The sequence below is a fragment of the Balearica regulorum genome, chromosome 2 (genome assembly GCF_011004875.1).
Source record: "Balearica regulorum gibbericeps isolate bBalReg1 chromosome 2, bBalReg1.pri, whole genome shotgun sequence".
NCBI lineage: Eukaryota > Metazoa > Chordata > Aves > Gruiformes > Gruidae > Balearica > Balearica regulorum.
In genome coordinates, this window is record NC_046185.1 from 113,594,169 (window position 1) to 113,610,783 (window position 16,615).

Below are 16,615 nucleotides of genomic sequence, written 5' to 3' on the forward strand. Positions count from 1 at the left end.
TGTTTTCTGCCAATACTCCTTTTGTTTCTGTGATCTCTGTTGTCTTATGTGTGGCTCTCTTGATATGCAGGTAAATGCATGTCTCAACCTCTCATTTGATAGGCAGGTAAGTGATTTGATGTTATCTTTTAGGATGTAATCTCAAAGTACTTAACCCAGACCTCACTGAAAGGACAAGGGAGAGTGTGCACTATTACTCTGTGGCCCCCCAGCCCTTGAGCTTGCAACTCTGAAGTTTATAAGCATATTACTTGTATTAAGGAAGAAATAACAGTCTCACATAAGTGACTAGCTATGCAACTGCAAAACGGGTTATTTTGCAAGTGCTGTGTATTGATGCAACAAAGAATATGCTCATAGACCTATTAAAATCAGTGGAGGGACTCCCGCTGGTTCACCAGGCACATCATCAGGCATTAGGCACCTGGATTTGAAAAATGAACCTCAGCAGTTTCATATCGACTTGTCAAATTGTTACAGAACCTGAGCTGAAAGATTTCAGAAATCGTAGATAAAAACATGTGTTACGACAGCTTTGTCCAATTTGCTTTTCACCAGCATAAGATGTAATGGCAGAGAACATTGGTTAGTGCAGTAACTGTACAGAAAGTCAATGTCTTCTCAAGGAAGAACCATCAACATAAACTTTTGATCAGAAAGATCAATTTGAGGGTATCTCATGAATATAGTAGTGTTTTTAAAAAATCAAAACAATTAATGAAGTTTTTCACTTATCATAGGCTTTTGTAAACCTATGGAGAAAAGCTGCAAGCCTGTGGTTTAATGTGGGAAGCAAAGCTGTTTCATAAATTTGACCAGGCTCACGCCTCACCACTTATCTTCCTTTGATCACACAACAGGAATTTGTTTGCAGAGAGGCCTCAAGTTTCATGGCATGCCCGTTGCGGTTTTATGCCCCTGAAGTGCATCTTAACAAAACAGTCATGATGAGGAAAAACAATATCCTTTCATTTGGAGCTTAATTACATGCTCTGATAATATCTCTTTTTCCCTTCCTCTTCATTCATAGCAGATGAAGAATTTGTTTTCACTTATTTTATCTTTCATTGAACAAACACTTCTTTCAAAAATATTTTCGACATTCTGTTTACCCTAGACAGGCTACCCTAAATAGCTGAGCTGCTCAGATGGAGCTAATTTTCTGCTTTCAAAAAACAACAAAAGAAAAATGAGAAAATTATATGGGTTAGCATTTCTAGTGCTAGGAAAGTGATCTTCAGCTTTCAGTCAGGACCTTGTGTGTATAAAGCTGTGTGTACCAACATGGGCATTTCCAACTCCTGGGACACAAATGCAGAGCCATCACTGATCCCACTGCAGTCATGCACTGCCCACTGGTTACTTGGTCATACCTCAGTGCTGTCCTAACTCTAGATCTTTGAGTTGTTTCCAGGGAGAAAAGAATGACAAAACATTGGAAAAATGTATATGAGTAGATTGGTTTCAGTTTTCTCAGAAAACCATGCCAAGTTTCACACTCTGATTTAAGTGATTTCATAAATTACAGTGTAGTTTAATGTTATTTCAAAGTAATTTTCTGCACTGTAAAGGGTGCAGTGTAAATTCTTATATCATTTTATGTATATTAGTACACCAATTTACATTGTTGTATATTTATAACTCTATTTGGAATTAAGTCTTTTTGGTGAATCCTGGAAGTTGAGTTCTGATTTCTAATTTATGTTTACTTTTATTTATCTTTTACCTACAGACTGTTGCTAGTGTATTGAATGCTGCATTTGTGAGGCACATGGAAAACTTTGGTGTAGCTCATCCAGGATCTGATTTGCAGTTTCCTGAAAGGGCAGCCCAGGAGAGCCAGCAATTATTTAGGATGTAGTACAAGTTGCAGTGGGAGCATCATCTCAGAAACGAGTGAATGTTTTCCCTTGTTGAGGGTGAATGGGGGTGAAGGAATGGTTTCTCAGTTTCCATCTGGTTAGTTGCACTCAGAGCTTCATAAATCTCTCCAAAAATAAATAAGTCCAGTTTGATAGCAGAGGGCAGTACTGTTCCTTTTGAACATATGGTGATTGAACCCATACAGATGGTAACAGAGTCATCAAGTGATGAGTGGTAACAAACCTCAGTAGTCCACATCTCATACAGGAATGCAGATTCGCTATCTCTGTTTTCTAATAACAGGCCATTGATGATCAGTCAGGGATACTGTACAAGCCAGTCTTGTCACTTCTTAAATACTGGTTTTGTTTGTAAGAATCACTTGACTGTATCTACTAGAGTAGGATTTTGCTGTTTGTTTTTTAAGCAAGACCCTAAAGAGATGTTGTTTCATATAATTTGAATGTATTGCTGAACTAATCTATAACCTGGCCCTCTTGTGAACATCCCAACATCAGTATTTTATTGACCTAAGAGTTCAAGTCACCATCTTGTTTCTTGCTCTAGCAACCAAAGTATAAAGCTAACAAAACAAAAGCTTAACTTCAGGCTGCACTATCATACATTAGCTGCCTCCAGAGGTGGAAGTTCTCAATACTGTAACAGACCACCATGAAAAGCAGATGCACCATTCTTTTGGATTTGCAGAATGCATCTTGGCTGATGCATACATGCATGTTTAGGTATATATACATACATATACACATACTCTTTTGTGATGCAGCTACATGAACTTTTTCTGTAGTATGTCCTGCAATTACAAAATCTGGTTAAGGCTGACATTCTTCACAGGTCACTAAGTAAATGGTGCTGGTTCTGCATGAGCTATAGAGGAAACATGCTGATATGAGTATTTGTTGCTTATCATGTTTGACACTTAGACATAACTTACTCCTGATGTATAACACCAGCTACTGCAAAACAAATTTCCTAAAGTAACAAACTTGTACTGTTTCTAACGTTTCATCTCTGATAAACTACTTTCTATTGACCACTGAAAGTGATTGCTGGATAGAGCACTGGTCTTTTTCTCCCTCATTGATGCTCAGCTGAGTATGGTTTTCAAATTACGTATTGCACCCCAGCATCCCAGGAATGGGACAAGCAATTGAAGCTGTCTAATAATAGGAGATCTATTTCTGAAGCCATAATTTCTACGGTAAATAAATGGTTTGTGTGATGACTTTGTTAATGTTCTAATTCCTAGAAACAGTATGTTAGAAAGTACTACTGAATTCATCCTCAACTTACAGGGCCAGATCTATGGTCAAGAGTCATCTATTTCAAGAGAGCTCTTCAAATATTTTAACAAACACAGAAAACATGTAGTATTTTTTTCTTTCACATCACACTGGTACATGCAACTTCCAGCTATGTGCCTGGTAGCGTTTATCTTTTGCATTTCTTTCTGCCCCTGGTAACTAGTTTTTGTTTGTGCTTCATGCTGTTTTACACACACATGCAGGGATAACTTCGTCCTGGGGGCACAGTACCATTGTTTTCAATGTGCTTGTGGTTATAAAAGGTTTTGGTTTGTATGTGTGTCTGCAAGAGTGAAAGATTAGATTAGAGCTTCTGTAGATGTCATGCCTCATTTTGCTTTCATGTGACAGTTTCATAAACCAGGGTAACTTCATTCAAACCAAAAGCTTCTCCCTGGAGTAAACACTGTGAAAACAGAGTCGCTCTTTCCCTTTCAGAGTCGCTCTTTCCTCTTCAATTCTGTTTATAAAGGTGTTTGAACATCTGGGTACAATTGAAATTACTGATAATAAAAGGCACCAGATTTCTGTAGGGTGACAAGATAAGGGGTATTTTTATTTGTGTCTTGTGCCCTGCTCTGTCCTTTTTACTTAAAAGCTTGAAGACATAGGCGGCTGGGAGTTATAGCTATTGTGTAGTTATGGAGGATTTATGTGGAGAAACTACATTTGGGGAAGAGAGGACAATTTCCATAGATGCTTTGAATTTATGGTAACTAACTGTAAGTAGAAATCACTCTGTTGTTTTAATACCGTAATAAAGAGCAAAAAGAATTTCCTATAAAGTTTTTTTTTTCCCCTCATTGTTTACTACTCAAATGCATTCATTCTTAAAATTAAAGTTGATGCTCTGTGCCATATTCCTGAATTGTGATATGTATGGGAGCTGAAGCACTAGAGATGGCAGGTCTGCTCCAGAAGGGTACTGGCTCGAGCAGTTCCAGCTCCTCGGCCCTGGGCTCACTGCAGTAAGTGCTTTTTTCATACGGGACATTCTGTCCCTTCCTACGGGGAAATGTTGGCATGTTGTTACTCTTCATAGGGAGCAATATTGGTATGATATTACTCCCAGACTGTGCTCTGCTGACACAGGACCTCTGTTGGCCTCTCCTTGAATTCTCTATTATGTTTTTCCCATCACCTGCATCTCAGCTAAACTGTGGTCATCAACTGCGTGAGGTCTCTTAGTGCCTTTGCTAGCGTAAGCTTCAGTGCGAGAGGGGGAAGGCAGCAGCTCAGCTAATGCAGCATAAACCCTGATATCTTGAGTGTGAGTCCTTAGTCTAGACTGTGAACTTTGCAGAGAGAATTGACCTTGAATGCACATGCGATGGCAAGACAGTGTAACCAAGTGGTGTAAAATCCAATAGTTTTTCTCCCTGTGGAGTTGTTTAAAATTTTTAGTTTGGATTTGCTTATGGATCTGCTACCTCTAACTTTTGCACCGAGACATCAAATGAATTCCCAGAAGATTGGCTGAGGGTTTCAGCTTTTCATTGGCCCTTGAGGTTTAAGTGTTTGCAAAAATCCTCCCAAAGTTCAGCTGACTCTGGAGCCTGTGATAAAACCCCAACAGGAGAGAGGTTTTCATGGTTGATGTAAACAGTTTGTGGAGACAAAAGTAATATTCAAGTATTATAGTATCTGTGAAGATCAGCTGTGACGCTGGTTGGTTAAGGTAGTAATCTGTTAGGATCTGTCGCAGGACCCATGTTGTTTACTCACACCTTTTACTGACTTAAAAGAAAAAGATGGGATTTCTATTTAATTTCATCTGATGGAGATGGAGGACAGATTGGACTTTAGTTATATGAAGCATTTTTACCCACGTGCAGTCTATCTGACCCCAGCTGTAAATTCCACTGTCCATCGAGCAATAGCAGTGATTTATCCATGTAGGTGCCAATTTGCTGTAAGGAAAGAAAGGCTCCTAATATAAAAGGGAAAGTTGGTGACCCGGACTAACAGGGTAAGTGCGACCCCATCGCATTCTTTGCCCTATGTACAATCTGCACAGGCTGAGAGGAAGTGCTAAATACTTTTTCAATTTTTTTTTTTTAAAATCTCTCTTGTGCAGGAAATAGAGAAATATGTCCCTGCGTACCTTTTGGAATGCAGATTATGTCTCCCTTGACCCACGTTAATAAAAACACCAGCATCTCGGGGGGGTGGGGAAATGAAAATTGCAGATCTTTTCAGTTTGCCTTTCCCAGCTGGTCTTTCTTCCCTTGCTGACCATAGCGCAATGATGTGGTGCAGGCATTGACAAAGATCATTAAAACATGCAAAAAAGGTGATACTTGTTTTATCCTGGAATTTAGTTTCCTTTTCTTAATCACTTAAGAGGAAAACATCAAATATTTCTGTTTACTTCTAATGTGTAGTACCGCGGCCAGTGAATTCAAAACCATGGCAGAAATTTGGAGCCTGATATTCAGAATTGCTTGTACCTGCAAGTCTGGGTCGTGTCAATGAAAGCTGCAGGTATTTAGTACTTCTGAATGTCAAATTTTTTTCCCTTTCCATGCAGACACTGATAGTTTGATGTATTTCATGTGCCTGTAAGTATATATGTATAATGTATATATAGGTCTACAGTCTACCCAGAACTTTTACCTGGTTCATTATTTGTGTGTATTACCTGATGTAATGAGATGGTGTTCTTCTGTCCAATTAAGTGATTATATCTTGATATTTTTTCCCTTCTTTTCTTCCTTCCCCCCTCCCCGAGTCTGTGTGTTTATTTTTAGCCTGTCTTCCTTGATGTGGGCACATTTATGAGGTGCTGGGGATGTTGGCCACTTTATAGTTCTCCAGCAAAATGTAAACTGAAAGCCATTGCTTGATTACATTTCCTAAATTGTTTGACATACCTTGTCAAGACGAAAGGGTAGCTTTACAATATTTTCTTGTTTCTGGCGGATGACAACAGTTCTTTAGTTATATACTTTCACTTGGCAGCTAAGCCGCTTAATGTGCAGCAGGCGCGAGAGGAGGATGGCACTGGGTTGGCAGCAGAGCTGCTCCAGCACCGCAGCAGGCTGTCCGCGCCCCATGACGTTATGCTCTCGAGCAGCAAACAGTGTCTGGGAGCTCCCCTGTGAGCAGGGAGATTCCTAATCCTCTTCTCACTGCAAGTGAACCTGATTCATTCCAGATGTACGTGGATTTAATGACTCAGAAAGCTGCTCTCTTAAAATGGGACTTACAGCACAATCTGGTATAACCTTTCAGAGGAAGACCTGAACTCCTCTGGCAGCCTAAAATCAGTGAGGTTTTTCAGAGTTTATTAGTGTGAGAATTTTATGTAGGAGCAACTACAGTGTGCTCTTAGAAAGTTAGTTTTCTTTCTCTGCTGAGGAAAATGTTGTTATAAACATAATTTTGGTATAATTTTAACAGAGGGGTGATAGCTTTGGAAAGGAGTAATGCAACCCAATGGTGTTTATTTTGACATTATTTTTTGGTGGGTTTAGTTTTAAATAGGATTTCATTCTGAGTATTTTTTCATTATTCAGTAGGAAGGAGAGTATTCTCAGTGGTTTTGACTTTATGTTAAATCTCAAAGTGCAGCTACTACCAATTCAGATAGGATTCTGTAGCGTGCAATGCATTTAGTAGCAACCCTGCATAAGATAAATATCTTGTAATGTTCCTTTGCTTACTGAAGTGATAATTCCAGATTTTGCTAATGGGTTTGATAGATGCTGATTAAGTTTTGAAGCGATTGCAAGAAGTGGGATTATAATGTTCATGAGAAATAATTCACAGGAATAATTGGTTGTTTTATTTCTTTGCTTCCAAATGTGCACTTTTGATTATTAGAAAATCCCAGCAGATTGTTTATTATCCTCATAATTTGTCTGCTTTTCAACAGTAAATATTGAAGTTGGGGCCAAAAGGTTAAATGCTTCCAAGTACTCTCATATAGTTGTGCCATTAATTTGGTATATAAGAAGCAACAACTCAAATTATTTGGACGTCTCAAACTAGTTTTGCAGTTGATCCTGCTCTGTGTACACTTTTGCAAATGTTTATTTGCGCTCACAGTTGGCTAGGAGAATAAACCATAATGTTTAGAAAACAAAGTGTCCAATTATTGATAGGATTGGTTGGCGTCTGCAGTTGATTGTAAGCGTGAAAAGCAGACACGTTTTGTGCAGACATGTCTGCCTCATAAGAAGCTGTCATTGAACTGTAAGCTATAATTTTTGGCTTAATAAATGAAGATCATTATGCTATAAATATTATCCATGTTACATGGAAAAGTCAAACTTGCAATCCACAGCCATCAGATTTGAAGCCTGAGTCTAGAACACCTTGTTCTGAACTTCTCACTGACCAGAGCCCCTGGCTGCTTCGGTATGTACCTTTGGAAACCCACACCTAGAAACTCCTTGGCAAATGCAGGGAGATGGAGCCCAGCGAGCTCTGCCTTTGGAGGTCTGGTATGGCTGTGATTGGCAGAAGATGCTGAAGGGTTCATAAGCACCATGTTCTCAGCAAAACTCACTGTTATGCAGATGCTCTGGCTGCAGTACCATGAGCAAGGCTGGCAGAGGAGGGCTGGTGGCACTAGAGGGACAGGCTGCCTTTAAACGTGGCTCTCATCCTCCACCCCTGCCATTTTCGGAGAGTTGCTGGTATGCAGAGAAGCAGTGTGTGCCAACATATATGTCCCTAGCGCAGCCATTCCTTCATGGAAGCTGGGTGAATGAAAGGCAGTTTGGTTGGCTACGGATTTCTCTGTGCCGTTGTACGCTGCTGTGTGTGCATGCGTCGTGTAGCAGTGTCTGGCAGGGTGAGTCGGTGTGAGGGTACGTTTCCTCTGAGGTTCCTTCTTCTGACTGTCAGGCTGGCTGTGCCCCAGAGGAAGTAATTTGGAGCATCTCTCTGCTGGGTGGCTGGAGGTCTCTGCCCTTTTCTGACCAGGTACTCAGTGTTTTTCACTGTGACACTGTCTCTGTTTCTCTGGGCTGTATGAATGGTCTTAGATTCCAGTTATGATAACTGTAGCCAGTTTGATGGTATTTTGGCTATTTTTGCTTATTGTTACATTTATACCTGGTATATTTCAGACCATCTATTACTGTACTTTTAGTTTCTAGACCTGCAGATCTGTGCATTGATACTATATTTTCCTGTGATATATCTTTAGCCTTCATTCTTCCTTGTTAGCTTGTCTTCTGGACAGACTAATATGATTAAATGTATACCAAATATCAAATAATAAACGTGTGTATGAATATTTATATTTGTCTCTGTGTGTATGTCTGTGTTTGTAATCTGTGATGCCTTATTACGATAGTGTATTAATTCGTGATGTACAGCTATTTTTTTAATTCCTCATTCCCTTGGTATTTCACTTATAGAAGATGACTCCACTGTGTTAGGTCCAGCATGAACACCCAAGGAAAGATCTGTGAAATTCAGTGGATGGTGGTTATAATTTTCATACATTTTCCCACTTACACTTGTTTCTGGATTTTATTTGACCCTCTTTTCTGTTTTTTCTATCCATAGCATAACTCTAAGAAGATTTTCAGAAAGTTACTAGAATGTTAGAATAAGTTTGAATTATTAAGAGAAAAAATGAAATAGCCTGTGTATTTGAATATAGGCATAATATCTTGCAATTGTTGCATTTCTCCTGTCCAATCACTTTACGGTCTTCAATTATTTTAGTCTCAATAAAACCATACTAACAATAAGTCACATTAAATAGTTTCACATGAGGATCATGGGGTTACAAGAGGCAGTGTCAGAACAGGACTCAGGAGCTGCTCATTCCCTGTACAGCCCCCTGCACACTGTGCTGGCCATTCAGCACACTCCTGAATTACCGACTGCTGAGCTTTCAAGCAGTTGAGTTGTAGCAGGAATAAAGAAGGACCAGAGTGTGAAAGTTGTGCAGAATTAAACTGATGTAATTGTTTCTGCCTACAGTGTTGATGACAGAACTGCCTACCTGGCCCTGGGAGCAGTGAGGAACATCTCACTTAATATTTCCATCTCTAACATTGGGGATGATGCCTATGACACCAATGTTTTCTTCAATTTTTCTGGGGAGCTCTTCTTCATCAAAATGTGGCAAAAGGTAAGAAAGACCAACCTCGCTGTAAGCAAGTCTCCTAACTTTAAACCAATTTAATTGCAAGATGTAGGGACAGGGAGTGGCCTGGTCCACGCTGCTGAGACATTTGGAAGTTACTTCTGGTTATGCTGGGCTTGAATTTCTTCCAGACTCTTTACTGAGTTGTTTGTTTGTTTTTCTTTTGTGGGTTTGATCTGTGTAAATTACACCCTTTGTGTTTCTGTAGAAGACACAACACTATTATTTGGGGTGCACTAATGAAAAAGAAAAATCGTTTGGTTGAGGTATTAAGGTATTAGGAGGTAGAGGGAGACTGGTTTGGAAACCAGTAGGGTACCAAATGGCACTAAAATACAAAGTGTGCCTCTAGTTTGAGTGGTGCCACACTGCATTCAGCAGTCCTGGTCACTTCCTGACCTGGGCTCCTAGGTTTTCTCCTCATTGGAATGAAGATACAAGGCTGTTCTTTGCTCATGTCCTGGTGCAAGTTTGGGTTGTGGCCAGGGCACATCACTACATCCAAGAGCTCAAAAGTGCTTTTGATTTCACCTACATGGAGTCAGGTGAATATTTTGAGGTTTAGTCTCTTTACATTTAGATTTAAATACTTGGATGTTTTCATTTGCATGAGTTCATTTAGAGATAATGATGTTGTTGAAATACAAACAGTGAATTGAGCTTTTTACAAAGTGATGGCCATAAAAGCTGAGTGTGAGTAATGTGAAAATAATTGTGCAAAATGGGAGCTGTACAATCGTAACAACATTCTGTCTGTTTGTTCCTGCTTTTCACAGTCACCTGTCTCTCTGCTGTAGCTTTCCTTTGCTTTGTAAGCCATAAGAGCAATATCAGAAACAGTAGTACAACTGTTGCAAAGTATGGGATTAACTCGGTCCATTGAACCAGTGACATTCGCCAATTATTTGTCATGTTTTATGACAGATTTCGGTTATTATAAACCTCTTAAGTGAACACATTACATAATAAACCAAAATATGATAATTTCTTATACGTGTTAATTCTCTTGGTGTTCAGTTTTGACTATTATGTTTAATACAGTTGCAAGCTTCAGAAAGTTGTCTATTATAAGCTTCATTTTCAGACATTATATGTTGCAAGTGTGCAGTTTATCAGGTGGAAAAAAGCAGGGGATAAAATAGAAGTGTCTTACACCAATACATAACTTCTCCTTAATGGAAGTTTATGTTTCAGGGTCTGGCCCAGCTCCCATTGAAGTCAGTGGGAGGGTTTCCATTCCTCTGCACTGGAAAAGAAACAAAGCTTGATGTGTGTTCTTTTAAAAGGTTGTTGTATGGGGTTTTTTTTCCTTTGTACTTACACGTTGAATATTTTACACACATGGATTATCTGGAACACCACTTGCCTTCGTTGTTGTTCTTGGCCAAGACTGTGAGGGAACAAGCTGAAGACGATGTGCTGTTTCCCTTGGTATTTTACCTTGAGTCTGGGTCTATAGCAGACTTGAAACATCTGTGCTGAATGCTGCCTGGAAGGAGCAGTTTCTGGAAGCAGATGACATTGTTGCAGGGTTATCTCACTACTCAATGTGTCTTCCGCTAATAGAAACTAGCATTTCTTTAAAAAAAAATAAAATACAGCACGCATCAAGGAAGCATGTAGGCATCCTTCTTCCTCAGGTCTTGCAAACAGGATCAGGGTATAGCCTGCTATTATTCCTGCCGTTCCACTGTTCTTATGATTGATTTGATAGTTTGGGTTTGTTTTTTTTCCGTGATAATTGTTTTAGTAACAGTTTTGAAAAACCAAGTCACGGGGTTGTGGTGGGCTATTTTACTTCCTCTCAGTCAGCTTTTGCTTCAGGACAAACTGATGTACTGTTGGTGTCACCATTTGTCCAGTTGGGAAACTGGATTACGAACTCATAGCCTCAATTACAGTGTTATGTTTTCCCTAAGCTCTTTGAACAATGATTTTTTTGGTAAAATATCATGGATTCCATGTTTTATAACCTACTCCCATCCCTTGACATCTATGCACAATATGTACTGTGCATGTACTTTAAATAGATTTTGTTCCTGGATGACCATTGCCCAGGCAAAAATCCAGAATGTAAAGCCAGAGTAAAAATGATGACTCCTAAGATTTCCCTTAGTGGAGCAATTTCGGAATCAAAAAAGCTTCTTGTTGTGGGAAACTTTCAGCAGCAACTGCCTTTTAATGAATAATGCTGCAGTGGAAGAGCATGGTCTCTTCCATGCGGTTGCTTGATCCTTTTTCTGCAAGGTGACTCTGAGAACAATGACCATGCGGTGGGTTTTCATAGCCTGTCTCTAGAGCCCTTTCAGGATGATGTGAATCCCCTGTTCATCTTCCCTGTGTCCCCAGAGGAGACATTCCTAGCAGATTCAGTGCAGTTTTGTTTCTTTTGATGGATTGGTTACAATGAGACCTGACACTGCAAAAGTTTAGTGCTGATTTTTTTTCAACAGGGTTGTTGAGACAAAATGCCACATCTCGTGTTTGAAAAGAAATGAATGGCCTAGCTCAAGGATAATGAAAGTAGCATTCCCTGAAGGGCATTAGTGGAGCTAACCCCTCTTTCCTTTCTGGAGACTGAGCTTTCATGAGATGTGGTGGATAGAGGGACTACCTGGTAGGGCTTTGCCACTTCTCTACGAGGTAGAGAAGTGGCAAAAAAAAAGCTTTTGCCAACTGATATTTAAGGGACTCCACGTATTCCACTGTCTGATTTTCCTGTTGCACTGCAACCAGTCCTCCCCGGCTCTGTGGATGAAGCCCCAACATTTTCTTTCCATAGCTCCTGACAGACAGTCCTCCTCTCGAGAGGCACAGTATGTGACACGGGCTGACTTCTCATCCCTGCCTGTGCTCCCTATAGCCTTGTTCGCTCTCTTGTCATTGCTCCCCTTTGAAGGAGGTTGTCTAACAGGTGCATGGGAGTGCTGCACTGCAGTGAATTTCATTATGTGTTCACTAAGAACAATATTCCTTTTGAAACACAAAGAGATTTAATCATGTTCTCTTTAAAACAGAAAATATAAAAAAGAAAAAAGAGAGAGAGACACCTCACATCATTGTCACTTAGATTTTTTTTCTTTACTGTTGACAAGGAAAACTTGGTCCCCTTTTCTGCGTAGAGACTTTACTCTTTTTTTAAAAAAGATCTTAAAGTTTATTGTCCAATAATCTTAATTCAACTTCAGGAAAGCATCCTATTTCAGTCTGAAAAATCCACTTAACAGAGGTGATACCACTTCCCTATAGAAGAATACACAGTGCTGCTTGTGTGCTAAGGAGTCTGGAAAAATAATAAAAAGCTATTACTACTAATTTTAACACCATTTTGCATCTATTGGAATTGCCTACTGGCTTGTGATGTTTTGCTGAAAATGCCTGTCAGCAATAGGCACTTTGCTAACCGTTCATTAGTTGCTGTTCAGCGTAGAGGGCTATTTTCAGTACAGTTGCAGAAAAAGCGCTATAAGCTTGCTGGCAGTGGCATTTGATATGGTAGGGCAGGGCCATATCTGTATTGAATCAGCTCAGGTATGGCATGAGATTTTATAGCAGTTGTATAAAAGTAGCATATATAACATAATAATAATAAAACCAACAGCAATAACCCAATATGTATAGCATTAATCTCTCCCTGCTCTGCAAGGGCTGGCAGGAATCTATCAGCTAGCCCCATTTCAGCGCTGGTTTTGGAGATAGTAGGTCAGGAAATCCCATTGCTGACCATCACTTTCAACCGTGGATTATTCCTAAATTTCAGGCGGTCTCCCAGCATCCAAAGCCAGCTGTGTGTAACTTTCCTGCCGGTTCTCACCATGGCTTTTACAAGGAACAGCTGAGTGAAGTTAGCAGGGCTGGGCCAGCACAGTGGGAACAGTGAGATTATAGCTACCTCAGGCACAGTAATTTCCTGTGATTCCTTCATGAGCGTGTACCTGAAACTTTGGTGTTGAGTATGAATATTGTTGATAACTGGAGTCATGCTGCTTATGGGCTCTGGCGTTTTTCTTCTGACAAGTGATGTGGTACTGTGTCTTTCTGGGTTAGCAGGGAAGTCATGCAATTTGGATATGAACTCTTTCTTCCTCGCTCCCAGAGCGCTTGCTGGCGTCTCTTTGACTAGGATTGCCCAGAAGAGCCGCAGACACAGCCAGAGTTTAGTTTTTTCCAAATTGGAAATTCTCTTACACTGGTTTCCCATACTGCTCATAGTTTCTAAGGGCCTTAAGGCTGGCAGGGGAGGATAGTGATAGGGCACGAAAGCCAAAGACACATGCCCTCTTTTGGATCCATTTGTACCAGTGGAAGAAAATTTAGGTCCTGTGCATTCATTATGTATCTTTTTCCAGCAGTTACTGCTCCTTCGGATCTGTGGGCAGACAAGTTAATGTGATTAGTCTCAATTCACATCCAGCTGGTTAGCAGAAACCTTTTAAATTAGTGGTTTGATTTAATCCAGCTGATTTTGCGTGGAGTGAGTTGGACTTGCTCCGGTAGGCCACTCTGCCAGAGGGTCAGAGGGGAGTGATGCCAAGTAGCATGGAAGCTGTGACCCCTGTGACACAAGTGTGTCTGGCAGATTGCCCGAGCCATACATCACTTATGTGAGGGGATTTGAACCCTTTTGCCAGGAGAGCTTTTATAGCCAGGGCTTGGGAATATGAGTAGTGTGGCAGTAACCATGCCACATGCTGCCTTGCTGTTTTTGCAAATCTAATACTTAACTTTTGCCCCAGAGTGCACCAAAACGTTTTGCATCCCTGGAGTGATATTGACCAATTTCTTAATTGGGAAGAAAAAAATAGGTGCAGTTCAAGCTATCTGGCTTCATTGTCTATTTTAATTTTCTTTTTCTGTGGATGCTCAATGAAAACCTCAACTTTTATGCTTCTCTAGGGATAAGTAAGGAGCAGCACCTTTTTCAGGCCCGGGGCTGTTAGAGCCTAATATCTAATATCCCCCTGCTCTTAGCAGGCAGGAATTGAAGGCTAGACTTCTGATCCAGACTTTCCACTTGGGATTCATGTATCACTCCCATGTTCAAGGAATGGGCACTGGAGACTGGGTTTAGTTGTGTAACTAGTAGTGATCGGAGTCTTCTAAATTTTTCTCCTATACTCTGATTTATCATGTATATTTGAATGAAGTCTTTGTTATTTTTCCCAATAAATTAACTTGATGAATAGAATGCAAAATTCCTAAAGTCTTCTGGCGAAATCCCAATTGGAATAAACTATTCAGAAGCCATGATTTTGCAGGACTTCAGATCTCCTTCTGCTCAGTGTTGGAAGAGCCTATGTGAGTTTGATTGTTAAATCCCATTTTCAGGAGCAGCTTAACACTTAGAAATCTCATTGAAGCTTGAAAGCATATAAGGTTCCAAAAGCCTAAATGACTCTGGCCTTGCAATACCAAATGCAGCTAACTCAAACTACCTTTAAAACCCCAAGTTTTTGCAGTCTTAAGCAACTTGCAGGGAAACAATGAGCAGCAGTGAAGGATCATCCTGAGCATTTCCACAGAAAGCAGCAAGAACTTCAGATTCGAGAAGTCAGGGCTTTTGATGATATACCTGTTTCTGTTAGGTGATGTTAAGCAGTGTAAAAATGTGTTTTGCAGTACAAAAATGTGCTATAATTTTTTGTGAGGATTTGGGAAAGGGGAAGTTGGTTGGTTGTCTTTAAACAGCTTGCGATTAGTAAGCTATTACCAAGCGTCTGTTTTTAAGGGCTTGTGATGGTCCTGGAATAACATATGGGACCACATAGATTGAGAAGGTTTATGCTGATCAGGTGGGGCTGTGGTCTCGATTACGTGATGTGGAAACTGTTTGTCCTGGAAGTAGCTCATCATGACTCTTAATTCGACTGTTTACGATACATACATAGTGGTTTTGAGGAATAGCCTGATGTGCTTTGTGTGACTCAGATTACTAAGGGAGGTTTTGTTTGACTGCCTAGCCCTTGGGGCTGTGAGGGGAATGGTTTCCTAAAGGAAGAACAGCTGTGTGGATGAATATAGTCATGGAGATAGACTTCTTGTAGAGGCTAGAAGGTAGCCTGTGCTATAGGCAAAGCCCATTTGCAGTGAATCCCAATTGTCTGCTGGTGTACCACCCAAGGTGGGGTTTCACCATGGCTGGGCAGCAGCAGAGATCCTAGTTTCCATCCAGGTGAGGGAGGGAAAAAGAGATCTGAAGCACTGAAATTATGAGACTTTCTCAAGGGGGTGGAGAATGGCTCCCTGGGCTGGAGGCAAAGCTGCCCACCCTGTTTCAGTCCCTGTGTGGCCCAAAGCTCACTGGCCAAGCTGCTTTCCCCTGCATGTCTTCAAGAGCTGCGCAGAGCCGGGAGCCGCTGCCATGGTTGCATCAGTGCCGGCCATGGGAGAGGGCTTTGGAAAAGGGATTTGGCTGCCTCAGTTGCTGAGGTCCAGCCACCCCGATTTAGACAGTTATCATGATAAACTGCATTTCTGGGAGAAATGGGAAAAACCCTTCGCAGGGGGTAGAGCCCAGTATGCAGTGAGCTCAATACACTTAATCTTGGATGTACTTATTTACAGGCTATGCTGTCCCTACAGGAAAGGTCGCCAATGACATTCCTGTGTCCCAGTGTCTCTCTTCATTATCAGCTTTTGCTGTTAAACTCAGTGGAAAGAGATTTGCCGACATTTGAGTTGAGAAATATATGGCACAAGATTTGTCACCTGTGCTCTTAGGATGAGGCTTAAAATCATCCAAACGTTGATATCCTCCGCAAAAGACTTAAGTAAGAATTGATTTGCATAGCTTTCAGTGGCTTTCATTACAACAAGAAGCTGTTGGGTTTGCATTTTGGTTTTGTTGTAACTTGAAGCTTAAAGTTTATCCAAGTTTCTGGTATGAAAGATCAGTTCTGTTCTTCCAGGAGTTTCATTTAGTCACTTTTAACACAGGCAGCTCAGGATGGTGCCGGAAAATAAACAATACCCCAAGTGAAAATTCAATAGAATTGTAAACAAATATATATACACACACTCACATATATTTACACTATATATAAACAAATACATATGTTTACATTATATGTATAATACACATGTATACATACATACATCTATTTATGTTGTTTAGTCCTGTGGCATGTTGTAGTCATGGTGCTGTATGGCTGGAAGTGGTAGCAATTGCTCTCTTTCTGCTAGTTGTTCAGATTTCCCTTGTGATGCTGATAGGATCTATAAATATAAACAAACCCCTCTTTGATTAATCTTATTAAACACAAGGCATGATCCTGCAATTATAATTCAGGCGTAGCCTCTCTGAAGTCAACAACAGTTT

General features: G+C 40.4%; 1 protein-coding gene across 1 annotated transcript in view; it reads left to right on the forward strand.

Moving 5' to 3' along the window:
* The window catches only part of ITGA9 (integrin subunit alpha 9), a 236,714-nt gene that overhangs the window by 145,795 nt on the left and 74,304 nt on the right, over positions 1-16,615 (forward strand). Inside the window, exon 18 of the mRNA XM_075745395.1 lies at positions 9,132-9,282. Within this exon, the coding sequence (XP_075601510.1) occupies positions 9,132-9,282 (151 nt within the window). The remainder of the gene's footprint in view (positions 1-9,131; positions 9,283-16,615) is intronic.